This window comes from Ananas comosus, linkage group 9, assembly GCF_001540865.1.
Source record: "Ananas comosus cultivar F153 linkage group 9, ASM154086v1, whole genome shotgun sequence".
Lineage (NCBI taxonomy): Eukaryota > Viridiplantae > Streptophyta > Magnoliopsida > Poales > Bromeliaceae > Ananas > Ananas comosus.
Genome location: NC_033629.1, coordinates 11,137,253 through 11,164,978, shown reverse-complemented (window position 1 = coordinate 11,164,978; position 27,726 = coordinate 11,137,253). Strand labels below are relative to the sequence as shown.

The 27,726-nt window shown below is 36.2% G+C and overlaps 4 protein-coding genes across 9 annotated transcripts; 2 read left to right on the top strand and 2 right to left on the bottom strand.

Annotated features, from left to right (window-relative positions):
* LOC109715473 (probable tRNA N6-adenosine threonylcarbamoyltransferase, mitochondrial) lies at window positions 3,271-11,524 on the top strand. Of its 3 annotated transcripts, none has more exons than XR_002217606.1 (14): window positions 3,271-3,629; window positions 4,672-4,716; window positions 5,448-5,522; window positions 5,627-5,723; window positions 5,850-5,940; window positions 6,165-6,214; window positions 7,039-7,229; window positions 7,346-7,431; window positions 8,297-8,375; window positions 8,469-8,552; window positions 8,649-8,763; window positions 9,445-9,533; window positions 9,897-10,177; window positions 11,442-11,524. XR_002217606.1 is itself a non-coding variant. In XM_020240494.1 (13 exons), exons 1-13 carry the CDS (start codon window positions 3,318-3,320, stop codon window positions 10,029-10,031), a joined length of 1,449 nt encoding a protein of 482 aa, XP_020096083.1. In that variant the 5' UTR covers window positions 3,271-3,317; the 3' UTR covers window positions 10,032-10,393. The 3 variants fall into 3 exon arrangements, 1 of the variants encoding a protein (XP_020096083.1); XR_002217605.1 differs by lacking the exon at window positions 11,442-11,524 and adding an exon at window positions 10,304-10,413; XM_020240494.1 differs by lacking the exon at window positions 11,442-11,524 and having other exon boundaries at window positions 9,897-10,393.
* Window positions 10,042-15,729, top strand: LOC109715474 (DNA repair protein RAD51 homolog 3). Of its 4 annotated transcripts, none has more exons than XM_020240498.1 (9): window positions 10,042-10,177; window positions 12,537-12,638; window positions 13,110-13,224; window positions 13,410-13,443; window positions 13,524-13,594; window positions 13,955-14,181; window positions 14,689-14,820; window positions 15,003-15,069; window positions 15,298-15,726. In XM_020240498.1, the coding sequence occupies exons 2-9, from the start codon at window positions 12,615-12,617 to the stop codon at window positions 15,471-15,473; spliced, it is 846 nt and encodes a 281-aa protein (XP_020096087.1). In that variant the 5' UTR covers window positions 10,042-10,177; window positions 12,537-12,614; the 3' UTR covers window positions 15,474-15,726. The 4 variants fall into 4 exon arrangements, with proteins under 4 accessions (XP_020096087.1, XP_020096085.1, XP_020096084.1 ...); XM_020240496.1 differs by lacking the exon at window positions 10,042-10,177 and adding an exon at window positions 11,469-11,666 and having other exon boundaries at window positions 13,102-13,224; window positions 14,734-14,820; window positions 15,298-15,729; XM_020240495.1 differs by lacking the exon at window positions 10,042-10,177 and adding an exon at window positions 11,471-11,666 and having other exon boundaries at window positions 13,102-13,224.
* On the bottom strand, window positions 16,020-19,785 carry LOC109715283 (UDP-glucuronate 4-epimerase 3-like). Its single transcript, XM_020240219.1, has 2 exons — window positions 18,166-19,785; window positions 16,020-16,343 (listed from the first exon to the last, which is right to left on the bottom strand). The coding sequence occupies exon 1, from the start codon at window positions 19,622-19,624 to the stop codon at window positions 18,182-18,184; it is 1,443 nt and encodes a 480-aa protein (XP_020095808.1). The 5' UTR covers window positions 19,625-19,785; the 3' UTR covers window positions 16,020-16,343; window positions 18,166-18,181.
* LOC109715284 (40S ribosomal protein S13) lies at window positions 24,166-27,529 on the bottom strand. The gene is made up of 5 exons (XM_020240220.1): window positions 27,397-27,529; window positions 27,223-27,295; window positions 26,971-27,109; window positions 25,813-25,999; window positions 24,166-24,509 (listed from the first exon to the last, which is right to left on the bottom strand). The coding sequence occupies exons 1-5, from the start codon at window positions 27,417-27,419 to the stop codon at window positions 24,476-24,478; spliced, it is 456 nt and encodes a 151-aa protein (XP_020095809.1). The 5' UTR covers window positions 27,420-27,529; the 3' UTR covers window positions 24,166-24,475.

Below are 27,726 nucleotides of genomic sequence, written 5' to 3'. Positions count from 1 at the left end.
TACCATAACATATTTACATTACCTAACAATTTTATCTGCTGACCTACATTTGTATATCTATGTATGTGCATAGGTATTTGTATATGTGTGTGTGTGCGTGCGTGTCAGTAGGTCTACTGTGTCTTTTGTGTTTATGTACTCTGTGGGCTCAAATGGTTTGTTGGGCAATTATGATGTGGAATTAAAAAAAGAGCATTGTTTGATAGCCTTATGGCAACAGTTGAACCATTTGATGCACAAAAGAAATATGTAATCTGTGGGCTCAAATGGTTTGTAGGGCAATTATGATGTGGAATTGAAAAAAGGTCAAGCTTGCACCAACTATTGACGTAAAAAAGTCCATTAGATATCTGACAAATTGGCTGCAAATATTCTTGCTATCTGAGCTCATTCAATTTTTTTGGAACTATTTGAATCCACTGATTATCTATTTCTTTTTTGTCAGTACTTTAATAATGCTTTTTCTTTATATTTTTTTTAGTGATATTTTTATTAATTTCATTATTTAATTCTTTGTCTTTATTGATTGCTTCTTATGCATTGNTGTGTGTGTGTGTACAGAAGGAGAGAGAAGAGGAGGGTTGGGGGGACACGTGTCACTCTAAGGTCCCCCCAAACCCTCCTTTAATGTAGTTAAATAAATAGAAGATTTGTTGATGGTGATATTTTTTTTGGCCTATTTGCTTAATTTAAAAAGGATCATTTGCCCACTTTAATATGGATTATTATTATTATTCAAGTGTTTCTTGTGAGCCTTTTCTAGTTTAACTGGTTGCAAAAAATATTATTTAAGTATATGTAGAAGTGTATAGAGACCCCACAACCTAGTGACATAAAAAAAAAAAAAAAATTACATTTTATTTTCGATTGTTGCGTGGATTACACGTTCGGATTAAAATAAAGAAGCATATTTCTGTATGTTTTCTCTCCAACTTTTTTTGATCTAGTGACATTAGGCAACCTTTGACCCTAAACAGGTCCTAAAAAAACTTAAACAGCCTGACATGCATATATCTATATTTAATTCAAAATTAGCATGATTTGGTATGCATGACATACATCTATATTTAACTCGAAATTAACACTATTTGGTACGATATGATACAACATGACGCGATATTATCGACACGTTAGCGATCTTCAAATTGACCCAACCAAAAATTTTATTACAGAAGAAACATTGAGTCCAAAATACAAGAAAGCTTTTAGATGAGGTTATATCTAGCTTCAAAATGCTGGTAGGCATTAGTTCGATTTCTTTAACATGGTATTAAAGTATGGTTCACATAAAAAAATATATATATAAAAAAAAAAAAAAATTCAAGTTTTTCCAATACAATTATACAAGCAAACTAGTGATGTATAAGCCCATTAAATTTTCTAATTTTCTTTCAATGCAGGAGAATTGAAGTTGTATCAAGCTCTACAATTCTTAAAAGATACCTACAAACAAATTATTAAAAAAAAAGGGAAATCACAAAATAGTTGGAAAACATTGTACCAAATTTGGCATATTTCATTGTTACAATGAATACCTCAACAAGAATTAACTACTGTTTACCCACTCCTATGCTTGAAATGATAAACAAATTGTAAAAAAAAAAAAAAAATTGATAAGATAAGTAGATTGATATAGACTATAATTAAGGAAATTATGAGTGTAAAGCTTATACTTTATTTAGTGGAAAAAAATAATAATAATATTGCACACTGAGATTTACCAAGTGGAAGGGGAAAAAGAAAAAGAAAAAAGAAAAATCTCCAGCACACTGATACATGTAAATAACCGCCACATGAAGCCACTTAAAAAAAAAAAAAAAAAAAAAAAAAAAAAAAAAAAAAAAGAAAAAAGAAAAAAGAAAAAAAAAATCTGTACAGAATATATTACAAAACTTTGCAGCATTCACGACTTTGAGATTATTATCTTAAAAATATTATAATTAATAAATAGTTTTTTAAATAATTTAGTTATACAATTAAAATTTTGTGCGGAAAATAATATACGGTTTTTTAAATCCCAAATTTTTAAAATTATTTTTAGTATTTAATGTTATATATTTTTTTGAAGTTTGAATATAGGAAATATATAAATCTAGTAAAAACGGTGAAAGATTTATTGTTTTTAAAAAGTGGTGTAAGATTTAGTCCAAAAACTCCGAATAATTCACCGCTTAAGTACGAGTGTCAACGAGCCGAAATTGAGCGAGTTGGGGCCGGCTCGTGTTCGCTTGTTTATTAAACGAGACAAANATAAAACGAGCCGATCTCGTGCTAGTTCATTAATGTATCGAGTCAAAAAATTCAGCTCGTGTTAACGAGCTGAACACGAGCTGGCTCACGAACAACAAATCAAAAAATTAGAAAGGATACATATAAAAAATAAATTTACGAGGTCTCACCCATTAGACTTTCATCTAATTGTTGAAACTTTACACATAAATGGACCTTTTTATAATGGTATAATTAACTTGGGCTTTATATTTAGGTTGGACTAAAAATCTAATAATAAAATTTAGTATTATATATATAAATATAAAATATATGTATTCGAACCGTGATCAAACCAAACTTGAGTGAGCTGAATCCAACTCAATTTCAGCTCATTTATTAAAAGAGCTGAAAAATTCAACTCATGTTTGGCTCGTTTACTAAATAAGTAATTCGAACTCGAGTTCATTTCGAGTCGAAAACAAGCTGACTCATGAACAGCGAGCTGGATTGCCACCCTTACGCTTAAGTCTAATTTTCTAAATAAAAATTAAAAATAACTATATTTATAATTAAAAATTTCTATAATGTTGGTGGCCCAAAAATTTCAAAAGGGCTAATTTCATACAGATCCCTACAAATATAGTGAATAACAAATATATCCTACAAAGTTCAACTTTCATATATATGTTGTTTCTGCAAAAGTTATAATTTTTTCAAATATATCCCAGCCTTAGGATCCGTTAGGAAAAATTAATTAACCATAGGTAAAATACTTAACCCTAGTTAGTTAACGAGGTGAATTAACTTTTGCTCCCCTCTTCAATTAAAGTTGAGATTTTTTTAGAGACATATTTGTGATGCTATAAAAGTCATATCACTTATAAAATAAGTAGTACTTTAAACGATGACAAACGAGAGGGACATATTCAAAAATATTAGAATTTTTATAAAAATAATATATAAAAGTTAAATTTTATAGAAATAAATTTGTAATTTATTATGTTTGCAGGGACCCGTATGGAATTAATCCATCCCAAAAATATACCTCGTTGTCTTTTTATCCTCTTCCTAATCTCTATCCTTGCGACCTTCAACTCCGTACTCAAATGGCGGCCTCTCTCCTCGCCTCATCTCTCTCCCTCTCCCGCTCTCCACCCTTTCCCCTTCTCCTCCTCCTCAAAAAACCCTACCTCTCTCTCTCACTCTTCCCAATCTCATCTCCCTCCTCCTCCTCAAACCCTTCTCTTCTTCGCCTCCACACGCACCGCCACTCTCTCCCTCTCGCTCTCCGTCCCCGCTTCAAACCCTACTCTTCTTTCACCTCCGCTCACGACTCGCCCGAGAGGGCCTCCCTGGGCGGAGAGGATGTGCTTGTTCTCGGCATTGAGACGAGCTGCGACGACACCGCCGCCGCCGTGGTATGCTCTTCTCCTCTCCTCCTCTTTTGGGTTCCCCCGAATCGAATTTAAAGTTCGTCTTGTTTTTTTCCCCCCGTTTTTAGGGTAAAAGTTACACGTTTGGTCCTCAAGCTGTAAAGCAACGTGACTCTTTAGCCCTCGAAATAGTTCCCTGCAATTTCTGGCTTGAACTATTGAGGTATGTAATATGTTAGTTCTCGAATTTAAATTAGTTGTAATTTCTGGCTCAAATTATGAGATACGTTATATTTTAGTTCTCGAACGTTTTGAATTGTAGCAATATTTTACTTAATGATGCAATAGTAATTAAATGCTACATTACTTTGATATTAGTAATTCGTTAATACTTGCTCAAAAAACAAATTTTAATTGTGGGACTCGATTGCAATAATTCAAAAAGTTTGAGGACTAAAGTGTAACACGCCTTATAGCAAGGATTAAGTGCCGTGGTGCGAGTTTGTGCCAAAAAATTTCCGCCACGATATGACACGGTATGTCGGGCCGTGTCGATGGGTGCTGATACAAAATGGCATGAAATATTTATTTTTTTAGCAACAAAATATTCTCTTTGCTTATTTGTATTTTTATCAAATTTCTTGAACTTTATTGGGAAAATTACTTACTAATTTAAAAGAGAACAGAGTTTTGAGTTATGTTATCGGCATAGGGGTTGTATCGTGCCGATATCTTATTAGCATGATATGGCACAATAGATGTGGTCTGTACCGATGGGCACTTAAATTTTTGCCTTAATAGTTTGAGCTAGAAACTGCAACTAATTAAAGTTCGAGGACTGAAATATTATGTGACTTATAGTTCGAGCTAGAAATTGCAACGAGTTAAAGTTCAAGAACTAAAGTATCACGCGCTTTATAGTTTGAGGATCAAAAGTGTAATTTACCCTTTTTTAAAGTTTAATCATTTTTAAAGTTTGGGTGGTCACATGCAATTGCCTTAATGTTCAAGGGAAAAGGTTTTTCTTTTTAATGGGCTTAGTTTTATTTTGTTTTAGGTGTATTCTTAGGGCTTATCTTCTTTGCAGGTTAGAGGCAATGGGGAGATTCTTAGCCAAGTTGTATCTTCCCAAGTAAGTGTGACATGCTGTTTTTGTTGTAATTCTTGACATACACTTATGTAACTGGTGCCAGCAGTTGGGAGTTTGTTGGTCTCTGTGTGTTGGGACTTAATTTATGATTTGTTGTCTATTTGTGGGTAGATATTTGAGATGACACAATCATGTAAAGCCATTATTTTCTTTTTGTGAATTTTTGTGGCATTATACAGGAAAGTTAGTCATCAATCTTCACGCTCTGATATGTGTCACCCTTTATCAACAATTGATAGCTTGTGCATGAATTTATTTGTTTGTGTTAAAAAAGATATGTTCTGTATATGATGTATTTCTAACCACTATAATTTGCTATCCATTCTTACCATGTATAGGAAATTTAGATGAGTGAGACAGCGAAAAGAGAATTTAAGGGAAAACAAACAATAATAGGACATTGAAAATAGAAAAGAAAAGTAGCCCTGTGCAATTCCAATATAATGTTTGATCGAAATTTTGGTTTGTTGAGTTTTCTTGGTCTTGGCAATTTATTGAGTTTGTTATGAATTAAAAATTTTATGACTCCAACAGTTGAGGAGAAGGGAAATTGAACTGATCCATCATAACGTGATCATTCGATTTTGAGCATCTAAGGATTTTACTTGTTTGCATTGATTAAAGTAAATCTGCTTTACTTGTTTGTGTAATAAAATATGTCACTTTTTAGTCAAATGGATTTATATTTGGCCTTTTATGTTCACCTTATCAAGGCAGATTTGCTTGCACGGTATGGGGGTGTTGCTCCAAAAATGGCTGAAGAAGCACATGCACTAGTTATTGATAAGGTGCCATTCTTTTCTCTTTTGGCTTAAATAGTTGATATCAACTTGTTAAGCATTTATTCCATTAATTACATTCAAGTTATTTACTGAATACTTCAGGTTTGCAGGTTGTTCAACAAGCACTTGATAACGCAAATCTGACAGAGAAGGAGCTTTCTGCTGTTGCTGTAACTATTGGACCAGGCTTAAGTCTCTGCCTCAGGGGTATGGCAACATGAGATCATATGTATTTGGACAAACAGTATTTTCAAAGCTATTTGATCATAGTCTTCATGGTGTTTCATCCTCAATTGTGAAATTAACATCGTCATCTTTTGTGCTAAATTGCAGTTGGTGTTAGCAAGGCCAGAAGAATAGCTGGAATGTTCAGGTTGCCTATAGTTGGTGTCCATCATATGGAAGCTCATGCATTGGTTGCTAGGTAACAAGCATGAAGGTGCTTTTTAGTGGCTATTCTTTGTTAGGGATGATGGATAATAATTCCATTACGCCTTATTCTCTATTGAGGGTTACATAAATAAACTGCTTTTGCTTTCACATCTTGGTAAACAGCAAAATAGACGAGTGAAACCAAATCACATGTTTTTCTTTTCTATAGAAGAATCTGTTTGTGATATCTACTGAGCTTTATGAAATTATGTTCAGGCTAGTCCAGAGAGACCTGCAGTTTCCTTTCTTGGGTCTTCTTATTTCAGGTAATGAATTTTGTTGGCTTTGTTCTATTGTCACCATTTCTCTAGTCTCTATATCTACTTTCGTTTTTCTTTTTTTCTTTTTTGTGTGTGTGTGTGTGTGTGTATTTAGCCTGAGTTGTTTTAACTCCTACTAGACTTGTATCATGCTTGTTGAATAATTTAATTTATCGACACTTACCATATTCTAACCATATTCTATTTACAGGAGGCTACAGCCTCAGTATGTCAATTAGTGCCTTTCATTATATTGACGTGGTTATGCTTTCGGGCATCAAACCACCCTAGATTAAATGTGTTGTTGTCATAGGAAGAGCAACATGGCCATCATCATGTATTACACATTTACACAGTCCCACATTTGTACTACTGTTGAGACGCAATGGTTGGGCATATAAGCTCTAGCATTCTACTGTTAGGAACTTGAGCTGAAGCATTTTCCTCAGCATGCTTAAATGCCTACTTTAGCGAGTTGCTAATGCTTGTGAGCTAGTTGGGTTATCATGGATTTAGATTGTCAGAACAATCTCTTGACAGAAGGGAAGGCTGCTCATAAGTTTAACCTGTCCTCAGGGATGGAAAACCGGTATTGAATTATGTTTTTCTGATGTTTACTTGCTGCTTGATGTCTTGGTCCTTTTGGAAGCTCAACATCACATAGATTCGTGCATGGGACAAACTACATTTAATCCATAATTGCACAGCTCATGAAATGACATTTTGTATATGGTTTCATATTTTCATTTAATTTCTAAAATTTCCTTCTTGTTGGTGCTGCATTTTCCTTGCATTATGTAGTGTTCTTTAACCATTTCTGCCATAATTAGGTGGACACAACCTTCTCATTCTCGCTCAAAGCCTTGGTAACTATGTTCAACTTGGGACAACAATAGATGATGCGATTGGTGAGGCATATGACAAAACTGCAAGATGGCTCGGCCTCGATATGAGAAAAGGTGGCGGCCCTGCTCTCGAAGAACTTGCTCGCGAAGGTGATGCAAACTCGATCAAGTTTTCAGTAAGTCTTGTGCTGATAACACACATTTCTAAAATTGTATTTATATCTAAATGTCAAGAATGCTATCATATGCTTTTTCTGAAGGATTTTCCTTCTTATTTTGTTTTCCTTTTCAGATTCCTATGAGGCAACATAAGGATTGCAATTTCTCATATGCGGGTCTAAAGACTCAAGTTAGAATGGCTATTGAATCAAGAAATTTGTAAGAAATTTGAAATTCAAATACTTTCATCTCATATAATTTTGTTAATTTAATCGAATGTGTTGTCCACATAGGCAATGTGTATTAACAAGAAAAACTGTTAATTATTTAGATATTCCCATTTTTCAGTTTTACTTTTGGATTTTCCACAAAAGAAATCAAAGTTAGAAACTGAAGCATTCAGATATTTTTTAGCAAAAAATTGGTGGATCTCCTTAGATATATCAGAGATTTTTTTTTTTTAATTTTGTTATAATTGTGCCCAGAAACTGCTTTTCTTACTCTTATTTGATCTGACTGAATTCCGTGTCCATGCATCCTTACATGAAATGTATAACAAAACTATAGTTCATTATGTCAGAAAGACGGCAACATGAATAGGGAAATTATTCAGCTCCTAACTTTTAAAGAGTAATTTAATGAGGTCTTTAGCTTTTCATCTATTCTTTTAAGGCCCCGAGTTTTTGACAAAATTACCTACTGAGCATCTTTTAGTAGACATTTAAGAATATTTATTTTACTGTAATCCCTTTAGCATAGATTTGCCTTTTGAATTTGATATGTATGTTAAATTTATTAGGGGAGAGTGCTAGGTGAGGAGGGGTAGTGTTGTAAGAAAGGGATCTGCATATGATGATTACGAGGGTAAATATGCGAAAAAGGGTGTAGACGGTAAAACTATGAATGTGATATTCATAGTTTCCTCTGGGATTTATGTGGAAAGACGAGAAGTTAGGTACTTTTTGAAATTTACTGAATGCTTAAGAATCTGTAGTAACCCTATGAACTAAGCATAAAGGAGTTAATACTAGCATGTTTTTCTCAGTAATATAATTTTTATACAAGTTTGCAATGATACTTGCAGATGCGTAGATGATGTACCTCTTTCTGCTGCAACTTTTGATGACAGAAAATTGAGGGCAGATATTGCTGCCTCTTTTCAGGTTGCACTAGCACCTTGGAAATACACATTTTCTTATTGAGCTTTGCATTTGGTTGTTTAATACCTAATGTTGATACATTTTGAATGTACGTAGCGAGTTGCTGTATTACATTTGGAGGAGAGATGTCAACGAGCAATTGAATGGGCATTGAAGATTGAACCTTCTATTAAATGTTTGGTAACGTAAATGTTTAATCTGGAAGTCTATGAATCGATGTTGTTTTTCATATGAGACATGACATCATAATTGATTTAACTTAATCACTGTTTTTAGGTAGTTTCAGGAGGTGTGGCATCTAATCAATATGTAAGATGTCGTCTGAATCATATTGTGGAAGAGAATGGCCTAAAACTTGTTTGCCCTCCACCAAGCCTTTGCACTGACAATGGTAACAGTTCTTGTAATTTCTCAAACTTTTCTTCATTTGGACTTAGTTATGCATAATAGTTCTGCATGGATTCATTAGGTTGGTAACAATACGGAAAGGTGACAAAGTTGGTTGGTCTTCTTGAAGTCGATAATTTTGATTTGTTTTCTTTCCCACTCAATAGTAGTCTATCTATCTTTCTTTCTTTTCTTTTTCTTTTTTCCCAATCTTATCTAATTACTTTTCTATTTGAGTATCGGGGCTTGAGATACCTGCCTAGTTAGCTTCTATCAGTGTTTGAACTTTCGTCTGTAAGGATGAAATAGGGAGGTCGTAAAGCTCCCAGCCTTTTTAACCTTAACCAGTGTTGAAAATTCAGGGATTTATTCTTGGATTTTGTTTGTGGAAAGGATGCAATTGTATGAAGACTTTAGAAGTAGCATTAAGATTACCATAGTAAAAGCCAAGTAAAAGGACTGAAGAGAATATAATAATGGAAAAAGTAGGAAGCAATACTTGTGGCCTTATTGTTAATTCCTACTGTAATAGGATCACTAAGTATGCGTGAATCATGGACTACTTAAGTATACTTTGCAGCGATGCCTTTTTTGATAAATAAATTTTACATTCCATGCTTTGTGTTACATTGCTGCCGTTTCCGCTAGTGGTTTATTTTTTTTTTAAAAAAAAGTGTAACCGCAGGAGTGATGATCGCTTGGACCGGAATCGAACACTTCCGTTTAGGAAGATATGACCCTCCACCTCCTCCCGATGAGGCTGAAGACGCCCAGGTTTGTTTTCTAATTTTGTGTACTTACGCTACAAGAGATTTTTGTTGTTTCTCGGTGCTTTTAAGTAAGGAATCTGCCTCCACAATCAGTATCACCAGGAAATATTTGAATGCATTCTCAAAGAAATACTGTAACATTTGTTATTCTCCTTTTTCTGACTTGAAATAGTTTCTGGATTCATTATGATAATTTTCTAAAGTTACAAGTGAAATTCTTTTGTATAACTCTTATCCAGTTACGCATTCCATGATCTTTGGGTCTTTAGAATTACATACAATTTGTAAATTAGCTTGAAATTATAAGGGATAATTGCTTTCACATCCTAATGAAAATTGCTTTTTTTTCTTTCTTTTTTTTTCTCAGCTTGACTTGCGCCCGAGGTGGCCTCTGGGCGAGGAATACTCCGAAGGTAGAAGCGTAGCTCGCTCTCTCAAAAAAGCGCGCATTCATCCGTCGCTCACGTCTATCATCCGAGGCTCTGCCATGCAGCAAAAGTAGTTCGACGACAGTGACAAAATTTGACTATACTGTAGGATAGCACTCGACACTAATCTTAAAGTATCATCAAGTTCTATCCAACGGTGGCGAGTGGAGCATCTCTGCATCACCATATAATTTTTGTAATCTGTTGCAGTAAACAGCAAGTTAAAAAGCATCCTTTTCCCCCTTTTTTGTCTGATAATTATATTCTCGTGTATAAACTTTGTAGATGCGTAGTTACATGCAGTTTCGCTCACCTTATTTCTATAAATTGTCATGTTTAAACACAGGTGATTGGATCATCGTGTTCTTTTTGTATTTTTTATTGTCTCTGAGTTAAAAAGAAAAACTAAAGTGTGAATATAAACAGCGTGATTCAATTACTGTGTTCAACTTAAAATTATTAATGTGGCAAAGAGAGAGTTATATATATACGAATATAACTTTGTAGGGCAGTTTATAAAAAAAAGGGATTATTGAGGGGGCTAAATGTGAAAAAAAAAAAGCTCACTTTTGATGGAACAAATGAATTTTTGATAGAATCAACATGTCTAATGTGTATTTTATGCTGTGCCCGAACCCTTATTAATAAAACAGTTCTTTTTTATTTGGGTGAATAGAGAAAAAGAAAAGAAAAAGATCTCATAGCTTCAATTTCAAGTCTTGCAATTTATCATAGTTTCAGAAAAGTCTGAAAATTTTAGATGATTGCGAAAAACAAAATTTTACTGAGATAAAATATATAGTAGTTGAAGGGTATCAATCCATTATATTAAAAAACAAGTCAAAAGTAGGGGATCTACATACAAAATTTTGCTGAGATAAAAAATATATAGTAGTGGAAGGGTCTCAATCCATTATATTAAAAAACAAAGTTAAAAGTAGGGGATCTACATACATAACATAGTAGCAAAAAATAAGTAATGCTATTGGTACATTTTTAAACGAGTTGCATATTCTATATTTTCATTTATTTACTGAGTTGGGTTTTTCATTAGTCATCTCAAAAAAAGGATTCCTATACACCCCATTCTTCAATAAATATTCACTTTTTATTTTTTTCTCTTCGATTTTAAAAAATTTATATTTTGTTTAAAAAAATTTAAAAAATATTTTCAGAATAGTACGGTGTTAAGAAAGAGAGGCAAAATCACCAAATTACTATAACTTCTTTTATTAAAAAATAATTTTTTAATATATTTTTATTATTTTAAATAGTATTTTTAGTATAAATTATAAGAAATAGACGAAATACTAATAAATACTGAATAGTAGGGACTAGGGAGGCTAAATATAATAATTTAAAATATTAAAAAAATAAAATATAAATTTTTAAAAAATAAAAAAATAAAAAATAAATATTTATAAGAGAAATTTGTATATTTTAATCTCTTTTACTTCTCATATGATATGAGTGTGATAGTATAGGAACAAAGGAAGCGCTCGAAAGTACAAACTCAAAAAAAGAAGAGAGAGAGAGAGAGAGGGAGAGGGAGAGGGAGAGGGAGAGAGAGAGAGAGAGAGAAAAGAAAAAGAAAAAAATGGAGATCGCGAATCTCCCCATCTCCGCGTCGCAGCGTTCGAAGCTCCTCTCGGCGGGATACGCCACCCTCTCCTCTCTCTCCTCCCTCTCCCCTTCTCACCTCGCCCGAGGTAGGGTTTCTCTCTCTCGCTTTCGCTTAGATTGGTTACGATTTTGTGATAATGGCTTTTACGAAGCCTTTTTAGGGTTAATTTTTGAGCTTTTAGTCGAGTTTCATATTGATGCTCGAATTTTTAAGATGGGAGGATTAGAATATGGTATGGGATCAAGAAGCGGAACACCTGGAAATTTAGAATGTAAAAAAAATGTCGAACTAAAAATTCCGAGTTTCAAACTGAAACTCGAGGGGCTAATGGTTCTGAACCTCTTTGAAAGGAAAATTAGCTCAAATGAGCATCAATTTGATTCCCTATAACAGCAGGATTTTGTGTTTATTATTATTGTTATTAGGCTAAAATATAGAAAATCTTCCTGTAAATATCTATTTTTTTTTACTTTCGCATCATAACTTTCAAAAATCTATATTTTACCTTCTTGAAATTTCAGAAATATTTTCCGAGAGCCACAGCATTAAAGGAGAGGGCGAAATGACCAATTACCATTACTTGTTCTTAAAAACATTAAAATTTTAATATATTTCTTTTTTTTAAGGAAATTTTTGGTATAAATTATAAGAAATTGACGAAATAGTGACAGAACCCTGACGGAGAGGGGCTACATGCATCAACTTGAAATTTTGAGGGGATAAAATGTAAGATTTTAAAAATCAAGGAAGAAAAGTGAAAAGAAGATATTTACATGAAGATTTTCTATATTTTAGCCTTATTATTATTATTGTTATATTGTTATTATTGCTGAAAATTATCACTTTAATGCATATTTCTTTTGTAGTTCATGTTGTTATCTCTCAAATTTTATTTTATTTTTTTAATTTTATTTTTTAAGCTACATTGGTAATTGCTTGAGGTTTTATTGAACAGATCTGAATATAGAGCTTCAGGAAGCACTGGAGATTCTGAAGGTTGTGTCAGACGCCGCCGACAGAAGTAAAAGCACAGATGGCCATCATCAAGCTCTTAAGGGTAATGGCTGTTCTTCAAATTCCGGTGTCTACATATGCTTAATTTAGATCGGAAATAAAATAGCAGAAATAATTATTCGTCGAATTACTATTCGTCTATTGTATTTTCACCAGATGTGTAGGCATGTTAGGAATTTGTATTCGAAAATGTATTTATTCCACAGAGGTCAGATCCTAATGCGTCGATGAGATTGTCGAGACAATTTCGTTTTGGAGCAATTTCAGATGAGGTTTATTTTAAGTACTCGGATATTTAAACAGTCCGCACGAGTAATTGTATGCCTACATATGCGCAAATATGCGCGCATGTTGTGTAAGGGCCGGTATAACAACATGGCCGCCGTGTTGAAATATTTGCAGCTTCTGTGAAGGGCGGCATTGCGTTTTGAATGAGTAAATACTGTATTATGTTGATTTCATCCTTTCTTCGGAGATATCTGACTAGAGCTATACTTCTGGTATAGGAGTTCAGACTGCTTGGGACATGCTATCAGAGGAGCAAATGCAGCAACACATCACTACTGGTTGTGAAGATCTTGACCACATACTCCGCGGAGGAATACATTGCGGAGAAGTTACTGAAGTTGGTAATTTTGCAATATATCTAACTTTGCATGTTTGGACACATATTCGGGAAAAAAAAGGCGATAATTGTAAAAATGGATTGGTTTACTCAGAAGTACCATCCTTCTTTGTATTCTGCGTTTAGTCCTTAGTTTTCTTTGTTAAGCTGATCCTTCCTAAAAGATGGCATTGACTTGTTGTGTTTCAGGTGGTGTTCCGGGAATTGGTAAAACACAATTAGGGTATGCGTAGCTCTTTGTTCGAGTTTGAAAATTGAATGGACTTTGGATAAGCAACTCAAGCTGGGATTAAATATTTGCAGGATCCAGCTTGCAGTCAATGTTCAGATTCCAGTTGAATATGGTGGTCATGGTGGGCAAGCAGTTTATATAGGTATTTGGCCAAACGATATTCTCAAGTGGTCTAGCTGCTTGTCTGGCCTGGCTTCTGCAGTAGCTTCTCCGCTCCAAAAAACTAGTAATCAGACATTTGGCCCCAAAAAAGAAAGAAATCCCAAGCTTTTCGTGTGGTAGGGAGCTATTGAGCTGAAATGAGTTTTTGGGCCCGAAAGCAAAAGTTCTATTTTAAAACTTTTGCTGCAACAGAGCTCTTGGGTAGCGAAAAACTGTTGCTGCTTTTTCACACAGCAGTACTCAAAAAGTATTTATGGAGAAACCTCAGCTAGGGCAAACGGGACCTATGGTTTATACGACTTATGTAATTTAGAAAAATAACTTTTGTTCATTCAAACAGATACCGAAGGCAGCTTTATGGTAGAACGTGCTCACCAAATCGCGGAAGGATGCATCAATGGGATACTAGATAATTTCACAGATCATGATAGAAAGATTTTGGCTTGCCAGGAATGGATGCAACCGAACAGTTTCCTATCTAACATCTTTTACTTCCGCATATGCAGTTACACTGAGCAAATTGCTGTGACAAACTACTTAGAGAAGTTTCTCAAAGAGCATAAAGATGTAAGTTATAGCTCTTTTGATCCCAAGAAGCCTTTGCATGAACTCTAGATTTTCTTACCTTAAGTTATCCTGATATGGATTTTGTCCCTTTTGTGGGGGATTTTGCCCCTGGTATGGAGCATATGATTAGCATATGATTTTGTTTCGTGAATTTAAGTTCTATTGTGGGCACCAATTCTAGTATAGTTAAAAAACAAATAAACTTTTCGTGATTGAGTCACGGCAATATACATCAATAAACATATTAGTCTGATCACAGATTCAAATATCCTAATCTTTTAACCAATTACCTAATAAGTGTATATTCTTATATTCCTTTTATTTTAGCATCCTCCTCTGAATTGAATGTATGTTATGAATGTTGTTACTACCTTTGATGTTGCTACTTTTACCAAGTATTTCCTGCAAAGGTTGTAACTTGCAAACTCTTTTCACTACTTTTTTTTTTTTTTTTGGCAGTGAGTTTAATATCGAGTCACTTATTCTATAAGCACTACTTTTTTGCAGGTAAAGATAGTTGTAATAGATAGTGTGACTTTTCACTTTCGCCAGGATTTTGATGATTTAGCCTGTAGGACGAGGATACTCAGTGGGATGTCTCTGAAATTGATGAAGCTTGCGAAAACAAATAACTTGGCGGTGAGTAGAAACAATTACAACTTCATTGCACATTTTCAGAATAGCAAAGCCATAACATTCCAGATTGTTTGTTCTAGAAAAAACCAGAATACATGCAATGATTAATTACTACTGCATCGAAATTTGCATTGGAGATATGCTACTAATTTATGCTGATTAGTCTGTCTGTCTCCTTTGCGCAGGTTGTTTTGTTGAACCAAGTAACAACAAAGTATACAGAAGGCTCATTCCACCTAACTCTTGCTCTTGGTAAGTCATTTTCTTTCTATCTGATTTTCAGTAACCACCATTCTAAGCATTTCATCGGTGCTCTAGATCTTCTATTTGTTTGCAATTTGGCGTCGCTTATATTTCTCGAAATCCTTCACTGCATGTCTTAAGATTGCACTTTTGCTGCAAATCAACACAGCGATTTAATTTTTTATGTTCACGAAATGCAGAAGTCGCTAAATAACTCGCGAATTTTACTTGCGTCAGGTGATAGTTGGTCGCACTCATGCACAAACCGCATCATTCTGTATTGGAACGCAAACGAGCGTTACGCATACATCGACAAGTCTCCGTCTCTCCCCTCGGCCTCGGCTCCTTACTCTGTGACGAGCAAAGGGATTCGGAACTCTACTTCGCATTGCAAGCGTGTTAGAATGATGTAAGTCCCCTTCCAAACATCAGAGAGTTTTGAGTGGGACATGGGAAGTAGAGAAATCACAAAAATCATTTGTGCTCTTATGTTGTTCCCTGGGTGTAGATATGACCATTTTGTAGTTTGCTAAATTGGTTGTCTATGTTACACATGCTTCTGATGCATGTTAAGGATGCATGTTCCAATTTTGTACCTTTTTGAGGATAGATTTAAATGTATGGATTCAGGATCTAAACTTGAAATGAATTGTGATTTTTGTCTTATAATTTTTTTCGCGACCTTACTAAATCAAGAACCAGTTTTTTCACTTGCTATAATGCTATTCGCCTTCCGGAGCTACAACTGTTTGGAAGCCCTAGTCTAAAGAACTCCTTAGTTAGGGTTAAATATACGACTGTACATACGTGGGAAAGATAATTATGAGAACTTTGGCTCAACCCTAGCAGCGGAAGTTCTCAGAAGTGACCTCTTTTTTACTAGTTTAGAACTCCACTTCAACATTTTCACTTACATTTCTCTCAAACCAAACAGATAAAGCTTCTCACATCAAATCGAATTGCAGAAGTAAAGATTATATCCAAATAGTTTGTTACTGATGAATGATGGTCCGTTGCATATAGCAACTGGTGAGTAACAAAAGTACGAGTACAGAAATCAACGGAGTACAAGGAAATGAAACACCTCAAAAATTAAGAGAAAACAAAAGGAGAAAAAGCAAAATTACAAAATGGAAGTGAATAACCCTTTCGGATACACTGTACAATACATTCCACATGGAGTAAGTAATAGAGAGATACCTCGACAATTCGACTTGTCATCAAGTGAGATTGCAGTGCTCATCCAGCTTCTCATCGTCAGCGAGTCAAAGTATACCAGAATCCTGCATACAAAGTGCTACAGAGTCATGTTATGAAATCAATAACAATTTCTAACTTGAGAACATATAGGCAGAGTTAAGAATACTAAACAAGTTGTTTCAACAAAATGAATATAATCTGTGAAAAAAAAAGAGATTGAAACACCAATGCATTCGAATAGTACATTTTAGTTGCTGCAAGTAGTTGCTAGTTTTGGCTTTAGTCCTCAAAATATTGTGTCAGCACATCCAGTGATACTTTTTGAGTTCCTTTTTTTCATTTTTCTTCCTTTCCCTCCTTTCCACTCCTAATTTTCTCATAATTCTCACAGTAAGGGTGCGTTTGGTTCGCGCTATCTTTTAAAGATTCCTAGTAATCCAATAGGAATAAAAAAAATATGCCGGTGTTTGGCTAAACGCACTAAGTAATCCAGTTGGTAATATTGGATTCACTTGGGAATAAGATTCACCCCAAAGTATTAATCTCATTCTCTCGAGGGAGGGTGGGTATCCTCATATTAATGGATTGGAGTAATCATAATATGTCTAATCTCTTTCTTTCTTCCTACCCGCCTGCTAATTGATATTATTTTTCTTTACACTCTAACCTTATATCTCTCTCTAAACTTATTTTTCTCTCTAAAATTCAATTTTTTTTTCTCTCTCTAAACTAAGCTTTCTCTCTCTCTCTTTCGAAAATTTCAACCCTCTCACTTCCTCTAATTTCGACTATATTCTTCTTTCTATTTTTTTAATTATGCTCTCTCTCTCTAACTTATACTTTCTCTTCCTTTTTTCTAAAAAGATGTTGAAACTTTTGGTAACATTATCTAAAATTAAATAAATAAATAAATAAATTAATTGTATATTTTTTGTAATATTAAATAACATGGCTAATTAATATTACCGTACGAACCAAACACAGGAATTCCACATTCTTAATAATAGGATGAATAGGAATAAAATTCTCGGATATCTTTTATTCTTAGTAATCTTTCATAATGCAAACCAAACGCACCCTAAGAAGAATCCTAGAAGGCTACAACAACAAAAGGAAGAGTTGTCTTCTCTTATTATTCCTTCCCGGGGTTTGACGCCCTCAACAGGAGGATCTAAGGATCTTGATAAGAGGTTCTCATCACTAATCCACTTTAACTACGAGAGATCTACTAAATCTAGGAGAGATTGACATCCTCCTCCATGGATTTCCATGAAGGATTAAAGCTCTTTTCCGTAAAAACTCACAAATGACAAGGAATCAAACCTCTCAAATAAGTCAATATGAATACAAAGAACTAGAATAAAGGCCAGTAGAGAGCCCTGAGAAGGGTGTAAAGAAACACTATGAATCGACTCAAGTTCCGTTTTTATTTCAACAAGTACAACGAGGACTACTTACCTCGGTATAAAAATAACAAAAGGGTTCACCTGAAAATAGCAATAGACTTGCAGCAGATACCAATAGCCCGAGTCCGCATGCGATAGAGTAGTTCTAATTTTACTTTTTTAGAATAGACACATAAGCTTCAAATACGTTAAACATGCGAATTAAGCGACGAAATTTAGCTACTAGTTGCATTTACAGAATCACAGAATGACAGGGTAAACAGAACTTCTTCACAATTCTTGCTATATGAAATGAACCAAAGTAGATGGGGTTACGATGTTTGTCGCAATTGCGTCACGACAAGTGCGGCGAGCTCTCGGTCAAATCAAATTCACATAAACTCTCATCATCTGTTATGCGCGGTGCAGTAAAACAACAAAATAGCAAAACTTATCTATATCTAAAGACATTAATTTGACAACAGCATATGAACAGAGTAAGGATTTGAAGGGCGCAGACCTCCGCTGCCGATCAGCTAGCTGCTGCTGCTGCTGCTGCTGCCGCTGCCGCTGCCGCCTTTATTGCCTCCCTTGTTACTCGGTGAGGCGTAGTAGTCGAGGTACCAGCGGACGAAGCGCTTGAGGCCCGCGTGGAGGTCGGTGGTGGGCCGATATCCGAGGTCCCTCTGCGCGAGGGTGATGTTGGCGTGCGTGAAGGGCACGTCGCCGTTGCGCGGCATCTTGACCACCTTCCGCAGGGCCTTGACCTTGAGCAGCTTCTCGAGCGCGGTGACGAGGTCGGCGACGGGGACGGGGCGGGTGTTGCCGAGATTGTAGACCCGGACGGGGGGGCCGGGGCCGCGCCTCTTCTTGGAGGAGGGGGCGGCGGTGTCGAGCGCGGCGAGGCAGCCGGCGACGACGTCGTCGACGTAGGTGAAGTCGCGGGCAACGGGGGCGTGGTTGGGGCCTTCGAAGAAGTTAATGGGGCGGCCACGGAGGATGTCGCGGGTGAAGGAGAAGTAGGCCATGTCGGGGCGGCCACAGGGGCCGTTGACGGTGAAGAAGCAGAGGGCGGTGACGGAGAGGCCGTAGATGTGGTTGTAGGCGTGGGCGATCTCCTCGCCGGCCTTCTTGGTGGCGGCGTAGAGGGAGGCGGGGCGATCGGTGCGATCGGATTCGGAGAAGGGGGTGCGGGAGTTGAGGCCGTAGACGGAGGAGGAGGAGGCCCAGACGAGGGCGGGGGGAGGGTCGGCGTCCTTTAGGGTTTCGAGGAGGGAGACGAGGCCGGCGACGTTGGAGGCGACGTAGGAGCCGGGGTCGGAGAGGGCGCGGCGGACCCCGGCCTGGGCGGCGAGGTGGAGGACGTGGGAGAAGGGGGCGACGTCGAGGAGCTTGCGGAGGAGCGGGCCGTCGTTGAGGTCGCCGTCGACGACGAACACGCCGGAGCGGGAGAGGAGCAGCGCCGCGCGCGCGCGCTTCAGCGACGGCTCGTAGTAGTCGTTGAACGAGTCCAGCCCCAGCACGCCGTCCCCGCGGCGCCGGAGCGCCGCCGCCGCGTGCGACCCCACGAACCCCGCCGCCCCCGTCACCAGCACCGCCATCCCCCCCGGCCTCCGCCGCCCCCGCGCCGACGCCCGCACCCTCTTCTCCCACGCCGCCCCTCCCCACGCCGCCGACGACACCGGAGCGGTACTAGGGTTAGGGTTAGGGTTAGGGTTAGGGTTAGGGGTGGGGGAGAGGAGGAAGAGGGCGAGGAAGAGGGCGAGGGCGAAGAAGCTCCAAAAGGCGAGCCTGGAGAGGAAGGGGGAATGGGAATGGTGGTAGCGGTGGTGGTGGTGGTGGTGGTAGTGGTGGTAATGGAGGGGCTTATCGGCCTTGTACTTCGCGCCGGCGCCGCCTCCGAGGAGAGGCGACGACGACGCCGCCGCCGCCTCCGCCGCAGCGCCGGCGGCACCGCCGGCGGCGTCGAGGTGCGACATTTTTCTTGATGTCGAGCGATCGGCAGACAGTCGGAATCGATTTTGCCCGCCCCCTTCCGCCGGCCGACAGCTCTCGCTTCACCTTCCTCCTCCTCCTCTCCGACTTCCTCAACTTCAGTTTTTCATCTTTCTTTTCTTTTACTAAATTACAAAAATTTTCTTATAAATATTCCCTTTTTTCTTTTAATTTTATTTTATTCCCTCAATGATTCCACCTTTATTATATTTAACTTTCCTCTAGAATTGCATCACTATTTCGTAAATATATAATTTATATTAAAAATATCTTTCAAAATTAATTTTTATAAAAGATGGAAGAGTAACTTAGTTATTTTATTTTTTTCATTAACAACGTAACCTCTTAAAATAATTTTTAAAATATAACTCCGGTTGGAGAAGTTAGTGGGTGGACCTTGTTCTCCATAAGATATTACTCAAAAACTGTAGAATTGATTTTTTTAAAAAAATATAAATATTTGGTGGGACAAACTTTTGGAATTGGTTGTAGTTTAGTTTGTTTTGAGAGAGAGAGAGAGAGAGAGAGAGAGAGAGAGGAGCTAACATAAAAAAACTTGAGCTTTGACCATCTTATTAAATATAGCTATAAATATAATATAATTAAAGATGCATATAACAGTTACAGATACTACAACAATAAATAAATAATTTATTTGATCATATGTATTTAAAAATATATAATATAACTATAAATATTATTGCTTCTAATTAAGTTTAATTAATTTGATGCAGTTCTAACCGTTACAATCAAGCCTTTTTATCTAGTTTCAATCATATTTAGTTTGTATCATTTAGATTCTGAAAAATAATTTTTGTTTTAAACGAAAACCAAGTGATAAGTGGACTAGGTCCATAAAAGAACTTGTCACAATCAATATGAAGAGTAATGTATACTTCATTAATAACCCTTTCAATTAACATTTTCCAAACGGTTGAAATCTCATTTGTCCTCATCCTAATTCAAGGGTTCCAGAATGAGTCAAATTTTTTTTGGGTCATATTTTGTTTGCTTCATTTTCAATCCAGAGATTAAATTAATTAATGGATTTTGTTTTTTTTTTGTTCTTCTTTGGGAGGGGCAATTAATGAGCTTAATTTGTTTAGAGTGAGACGTGGGGAGGAATGGATCAATTTGGCTTAATAATATTTTTGTCACATGATTGGTGGAAAACTTTTTCTTTTTCCTCTCTCTCTCTCTCCAATTCATAAATTTGACTTGACTTTAAGATGAGAGAGAGAGAGTCAATGGAATAATCAAATTTAAATTATATTTCATTTTAATCAATTTTTTTTAAGTAGAGATGTGCTCACATGAATTACGTTATATACTCTAATTACGTCTGTTAAAATAAATGATACATATAAATCCTAAAGTTTAAGAGCTATCAAATTATTCAAAAATAAGCTAAAAAAGTGAAAGATTGAAAAGTAAAATAAAATAAGAAAGGGAAAACTTCAAAAACCCCCCTGTGGTTTCGTAGTTTCTCACTTTGCCCCCCTGTGGTTTAAAATATATCAAATTGCCCCCCTGTGGTTTCGTTTTTATCTTTTCGGTAGCTTTTTTTGTTAATATTTCATTAAATTATATACAAAAAACTTCAGATACCTATATAGATTTATCAAATATTCACTTTAGTATCCTTTAATTTTAACTTTATTACTGATTTAAGAAAAAAAAAATAATAAAATTGATGAAAAAAAAAGAACAAAGAAACCACAGGGGAACAAATTGATACATTTTAAACCACACGGGGGCAAAGTGAGAAACTATGAAACCACAGGGGGGTTTTTGAAGTTTTTCCAATAAGAAATTAGATCAAAATGAATATACGGCAGATAACTTCTATATATTTTTAGATAATCAAAATCATCGGGAAGAGAGAGTTTTATTATATGGACTAATTATCAGATTGAGAACCTTTTGTTATTTTATTTTATTTTTTTTGAGAGATAGATAGCACGCTACTCGCTTCGTTTATTTTATTTAGAAATAAATTTAGCTGAAAATGTAAATTAACTAGAATTCGAATTTAGGTCTCGGGTATCAACCACCAAACTCTTTGTCACTTGCTCTAGAACGGTCAATATTTTCTTTTTATTTTTATAATTTTTTAAAATAGAGTTTGTCTTTGGCATGTTGGTGGACTACTGCTCACTACTGCTCCACATCAAAAAGTCATGCATTTAGATTTCATTTTCATTTCCATACTAACAAAATGATGGCATACTCTTCACCTTTTGAACATTCAACAAGGTATTATTTGCACATAAATTTTCTAATGTTAAAAAATTACCCTCTTTAAAACCATTATTTGCACTGAGATGTTCTAAAAAAATAAGTGAAAAACATTTTCCCCTTGAAACCATTGAAACCTTATGGGCAAATTTATGCTGTAACTCAAGTTTTATGCCAGAGTTTTTGTATTGGGGTCCAAATGTTTAAGCAATATATGCTTCACTTTTTTTTTTTTCGTTTTTTCCCTCTTATTTTTATTTATAAAGTACTTGATAGTGAAAGCATTTATTAAGTACAGTTTCTGTAATGACTTTTCCACCAAAAAAGAGAGATATTGGAGGTTTCATGAATAGGATCTCTCAAATTCTCTTTTTTCATTCAGTTTCAATAACTATTTTCTGTAAGGAAAAAAAGATATCCATGAACATGATTTTTCCAAATTCTCTTCTTCAAAATTGTAGTTTTTTATTTGCCAAGTGTTTACTTTCCCAAAGAAAAAAGAAGAAATTTTTTTTGAATGCTTTTAGGAAAAAAATTTTCATAAATAATTCTGCTCCACTAAAAAAAAAATTTATATATTTGATGTTAGATATTAATTTCTTTGATGTGATCAAACTACAACTAGGTATTTTATTTTAATTTTATACAAATAAAAGTATTTATGTATTATATAATAAATGAATAAAATGGGCTCCACAAAGCCCGATGGGTATTGGGCTTGGGCTTGGGCTTGGGCCAGGCCTTAATTTTCAAAAAAAATTGGATAAAAGCCCGACCCGAAGTCCAACATTTTTATTTGAGCTGGGCTTGGGTATAGTATTACCCGACCCAAACCCGGCCCAGTTTTACCTCTACATTAGACACTTGTAATAATAACTGGGTTTAAGTATTTTGGGCGAATGATTTTGGCCCAACGAGTTATTATTGTTAGCAGATCAAATCGTTACAGATGGACCCACCACCGTAGCTCAAATTGCTTGCGCCACGTGGATTGAAATTATAAGGATTCATAGTATTCCCGGCCCCGCCCCCCACTCGCTGTCCTCTCCTCTAATGTCAATGTTGCATTAACTCTTTAAAAATATTTTATTAGCAAGTTGGTAACGGTTAATTATGTAAACATACTCTAACCTAATAAGGTAATGAGCTTGTACAAGATGGAGAAGGGAAAGTTAAGGCTTAAGTAAGAGAGAGAGAGAGAGGGAACAGGTGGAACTTAAAGGCTTGAGAGAGAGAGAGAGAGATAAGAGGGCCAGACTAAGCGAGGGAAAAAAAAAAAAAAACTCCTAATACAATGTTGTTGTGCTACAGCAAAATGATTGAAAAATCATATATTGTTAATAAATAATTTTATAAGACTTTAAAATATAAAAAATATTTTTTTTATCTTCCCAATTTAAATAATTAAGCATAAAAATAAAAAAAAATAAAAAAATAATCTATTTTTAATATTTTTTATTTTTTGTACCTTAGAATATGGAATATATATGGAGTACTAAAAAAAATTTCAATTGAGATGTAAAAGTACTACTACTAGGACAACCCCCTCATTCAAGGGCCAATAATGAACCCTTATCAAAAAAATTAAATAAAAAAAAAAAACTAGAATGAGGGGGTGAATACCATACACCCCTTCTTTACCCTATACCCAAGAGAGAAACCAGAATTATTAAAAGACCATGCGCTAAACATTATTAGCATTATACTAAGCCTTCGAACTACGAGTTAAACAAAAAAGGAAACTTCAATTTAGCCTCATAAAAATGAAGCCCTCGATCTGTGCAGGTTTATAGTGAGATTTATTTAAAAAAAAAAAAGAATTTAAAGGAAAGAGCTCTTGGCCCTTTAGATTGCAGTTGCGGAGTGGATCCACTGTAGAGCAAAATGAGGAATCTGAGACATGGGTAAACAAGGTAAAATGCATATAATGCATTTTCAACAATGAATAAATAAAATACAAAAATTTCTACTCTACCATCTGGCCCTACATTTCTTTCCATATCAGAAAATCTCTCCAGAAAATTTTGTAAAACTTCCTTATTTGCCCTGATTTTGATCAGGAGAGTGAGCAGAATATTCCACCAAATGTTTATAAGATCGCAAAATATTCCGTAAAAAGAGCCAAATACATAGCTAAATTTTGATTGCAACAATACTCAATCAAAGATTAACTAGTAAATTCAAATACTTTGAAGTTCAGGCACTTATTTTAAGATGCAGCATACTTCAGGTAAGTTTATGTAGGCATTTAACCTGCTGAGCGCATGTAATCTCAAAACAGTGATTGTAATCTCAGCTAATCTAACCTTTTCTAATAATTCAAAACCAAGCTTACTACAGAGAGAACGTTTTGGCAGCAAGAGAGGAGGGAAAAAAAAAAAGGAACATCACTTAAATTGCGATAAATCTCTTTCTCAAGCTAATCATAAATAAAATGAAACGCAAACAGGTTTGGGCAACAGGGCTAGTCCCTTATAATGTACCAGAACATAAAGAGAAGTTCAATGTCCGATCAAAAAGTTTTCTCAGAGATAATTTCAATACACCTTCAAAATCAGTAGCCTCTTCATTGCACGACACAAATAGATCGTGGATCTCTACGCGACGAGAGTGCTGGCTGTGGTAGACTCACTGCAAAATAAATAAATAAATAAATAATGCATCAAAGAGTAAGAGGGTGAAAAAGTTCTGCAGCTCTGCGTTGAAAAACTATTAAGCGAGTCAGGAAAACAAAAGAGATGGAGGCTCCAAATAGTTACTAGTGCCTCTTTTCCATCATAAAATAGATTATGGTCGTCACTAAGATGGATCTAAGTACGGCACCACAAGGAACCATTATTCCTCGCATGGCAATGACATAAGCTCTCAAATGAAAAAGAGATTTGATTTAACTTTAAGTTGATATCAGAGTGAACTGACATTGATTCCTAAACTTGACCATTATGACATACAAAGAAAGAGATCAGAAGGGTCCGTTTGTTTCAATACAAGTGGAGTCTGGCCGGAAGATTTGAAAACCTATCTTGTTTCATCAACTTGGACGGTGCTGAATAAAAATAGATTTAGACTTGATTAATTAGGGTAAAAAGCCCATGAATTCTAAGCTACCAGGCAGTCAATGCATTAAGTCAAAAGCACCAGGCAATTATGATTGAGTGATATACCTAAAAGGAAGATTCAGGTGAACAACTGAACTTCATCCTTTTTAAAGATAAGGTCTTTATCGTAAGTTTGACCTATCATACTTGAGCAGATAATAGATGCACCGATGTTTGACCAGAGTCTCATTACTCTACATGTACCGTTCCTCTGGATGGCACTATGATGTATCAAGATGTAAGAGGCAATTATCTGAACAATAAGCCAAACTGACAAATTTCCCTTCTGCGCCTCAATTTTTCTTTTGCTCCTCAATAAAAAGGAAATTATTCTCAATTAAAAAAATTGATTATTTCAATTGTGAATAATTCTTAGTTCAAAAAAATTGATTACATCAATCATTATACTGGATGATATGTTAGAAAGGCCTTTTTACTCAATAAGAGAAACTAATGGATAAACACTTAAACCTCAGTTGGGTATGCAAGCAAAAACAGTAACCATGCAACTATTTGGGAAGGAACCCCATTACAGATTAAGCCCAACTACTAACGTAATATATTATAGTAACATAGAACCCGGAAAACAGTCAACAAATAGTGACCATCTCCGAAAAGTTGAAGCAGGCAAACAGCCCTAACACAGCATAAATTCGTTTATACCAATTCCTTTAGTACGCATAAGAATACGATTTCCCCGAGAACTTACTCATGCTGGAAGGTACTCACCAGTTCTTTTTACATTGCCTAGGAGAACTCTACATCTATTTCAAGCTCAGCAACAACAGTAATACAACAACAACAATAAATCTCAGATAGAAATAAGGGATACTCACTACTTCCAAACCGGAGGGAGCTTCTTGGTCCTCTTGTAGTAGCGGGCGAGACGGTGGATCCTGCTCTCCACGAGGATCAGCCGGAATTTGGAATCCTTATCCTTCCTGTTCCTCTCCAGGTGCTTCCTGATGGCCACTGCCTTCTTGATCAGGTGGTACAGATCCTCCGGGATCTCCGGCGCAAGCCCTAAATCACATCAAGCAAAACCACATTAAAAATCACAAAAAAAGCGCACAAAATTTTTAAAAAATAGATCATTATACCATTATCCTCAAAATATTGTGCAAGTTGCACCTTGAACTTTAATTTGTTGCACTTTAGACCTCAAACTATTAGGCAAATTGCAATAGGTCTGCTGCTTCGGCCTGATGAAAGATGCAGTAAATTGAGTATGGGAAAAGTGCCGCCAAACCATCTTCATGCCATTGAGCCATCGCAGGACTTCATTGCAATTTGAGGACTAAAACCTTGTTTGGATGCTAGAATAATTTATCCAATGATAACTTTATTCAGTATAAAGATTTTCTTGCGTATTTAGAAAGTAGGAGTTTGGTTTCTACTCCTTGAAAGGCTTCGGCATCTATGATTTGGTAGGATAGCTTGTTTCACCTACATGGTAACTTATCTTATTCCAAAAAAAATGATTGAATAGCTGAATATAGAGTATCATTCTAGACATTTGACTACATATCTAGCTTCCAATCACAACAAAATATTCTCATACCAAATAGGATATCACCAGATAACTCATTTTGACATCCAAACAAGGCCTAAAGTGCAACCGATTAAAGTTTGAAGACTAAGGCCCAGTTCGGAGCATGAACATCTTGTTCAACAAATCACTTTGGTTTATTCAGGAAAGCTTATAATAATTGATAGATGAGTAGGTCAAATGTCTAGAACGACATATCATATTTGGGCTTCAAATTATTTTCTCAAAATAAGAAATTTTCTTTTGCAGATGAGAACCTACCAAATAATGGATACCAGGACCTTTCAAGGAACAAAATTAAGCTCCTAGCTTCCGATCACAATAGAAAATTCTCACACTGATCAAGTTATATTCGGACATCTACTGGGTCGAAGGAGCAACTCAACCGATAGTTTAAGGATTATTTGTGTAATTTACCCCAAAAAGACATAAGAAAACGATATACCATGAGCCTTGAGGATCCTGAGAATCTTGTTACCGGTGACGCTCTTCACCTGCGGGATGCCGTGGGAGTCACGGAGGATGACGCCGATCTGCGACGGCGTGAGCCCTTTCTTCGCGAACTTAAAGATGTTTTCCTCCACCTAAGAGAGCCATGAACACATCAAAGAATCATAAATGTACAACAGATAGATCGTAATAGAGTATTAGGGCATAAAAGAATCGATTTTTGAGATCAGGGAGATGGATCGATCACCTCCGGAGCGGAGATCTTGAGCCAACTCGGAGGAGTCCTCTTGTAGGGGAGCGCCGAAGAGGAGATACCCTTCCTATGGAGTTCGACATAGAAGTGTTGAGAGAAAACTCCATTGAAGTGTTCAGAGATTGCCAGAGAGAGGGAAAGAAAGAGAGAAAGAGAGGGACGACGTACCCGCGACTGTGCATACGCCCCATGGTGGCGGTTGCGGTGGTAGCGCACGGCGGAGGCGGCGGAGGAGGAGCGGCGGCGGCCGAGGAGTGAGAAGAAGAGCAAACCCTAAAAGTGATTTGAAGAAGAGAGAGTTAGGGTTTTCGTAAGGTATATATAGGTGGAGGCTTTGGGATTATATCGAAAATGCCACTCAGATGGACGGTGATGGATCAAGATGCTCGAGTCGATCGGACGGCTGATTCTCATTGGTGACACTATGTACCCGTTGCACCGAAGAGCCCTCTATAGTCTATACTATTTTTCCTTGACATTTTTTAAAATATTTCTTTT

Excerpts from the sequence above, each read along its gene's own strand:
- LOC109715473 (XM_020240494.1), top strand. The coding sequence starts at position 3,318 with ATGGCGGCCTCTCTCCTCGCCTCATCTCTCTCCCTCTCCCGCTCTCCA. Across the intron at positions 5,523-5,626 it reads ATGCACTAGTTATTGATAAG|GTTGTTCAACAAGCACTTGA; the intron begins GTGCCATTCTTT and ends TCAGGTTTGCAG. Across the intron at positions 9,534-9,896 it reads ATGAGGCTGAAGACGCCCAG|CTTGACTTGCGCCCGAGGTG; the intron begins GTTTGTTTTCTA and ends TTTTTTTCTCAG.
- LOC109715284 (XM_020240220.1), bottom strand. The coding sequence starts at position 27,419 with ATGGGGCGTATGCACAGTCGCGG. Across the intron at positions 27,110-27,222 it reads TCAAGATCTCCGCTCCGGAG|GTGGAGGAAAACATCTTTAA; the intron begins GTGATCGATCCA and ends TGGCTCTCTTAG. Across the intron at positions 26,000-26,970 it reads CAGGATCCTCAAGGCTCATG|GGCTTGCGCCGGAGATCCCG; the intron begins GTATATCGTTTT and ends GATGTGATTTAG.
- LOC109715283 (XM_020240219.1), bottom strand. The coding sequence starts at position 19,624 with ATGTCGCACCTCGACGCCGCCGGCGGTGCCGCCGGCGCTGCGGCGGAG.
- LOC109715474 (XM_020240495.1), top strand. The coding sequence starts at position 11,555 with ATGGAGATCGCGAATCTCCCCATCTCCGCGTCGCAGCGTTCGAAGCTC. Across the intron at positions 13,444-13,523 it reads ATTGGTAAAACACAATTAGG|GATCCAGCTTGCAGTCAATG; the intron begins GTATGCGTAGCT and ends AAATATTTGCAG. Across the intron at positions 15,070-15,297 it reads CCACCTAACTCTTGCTCTTG|GTGATAGTTGGTCGCACTCA; the intron begins GTAAGTCATTTT and ends TACTTGCGTCAG.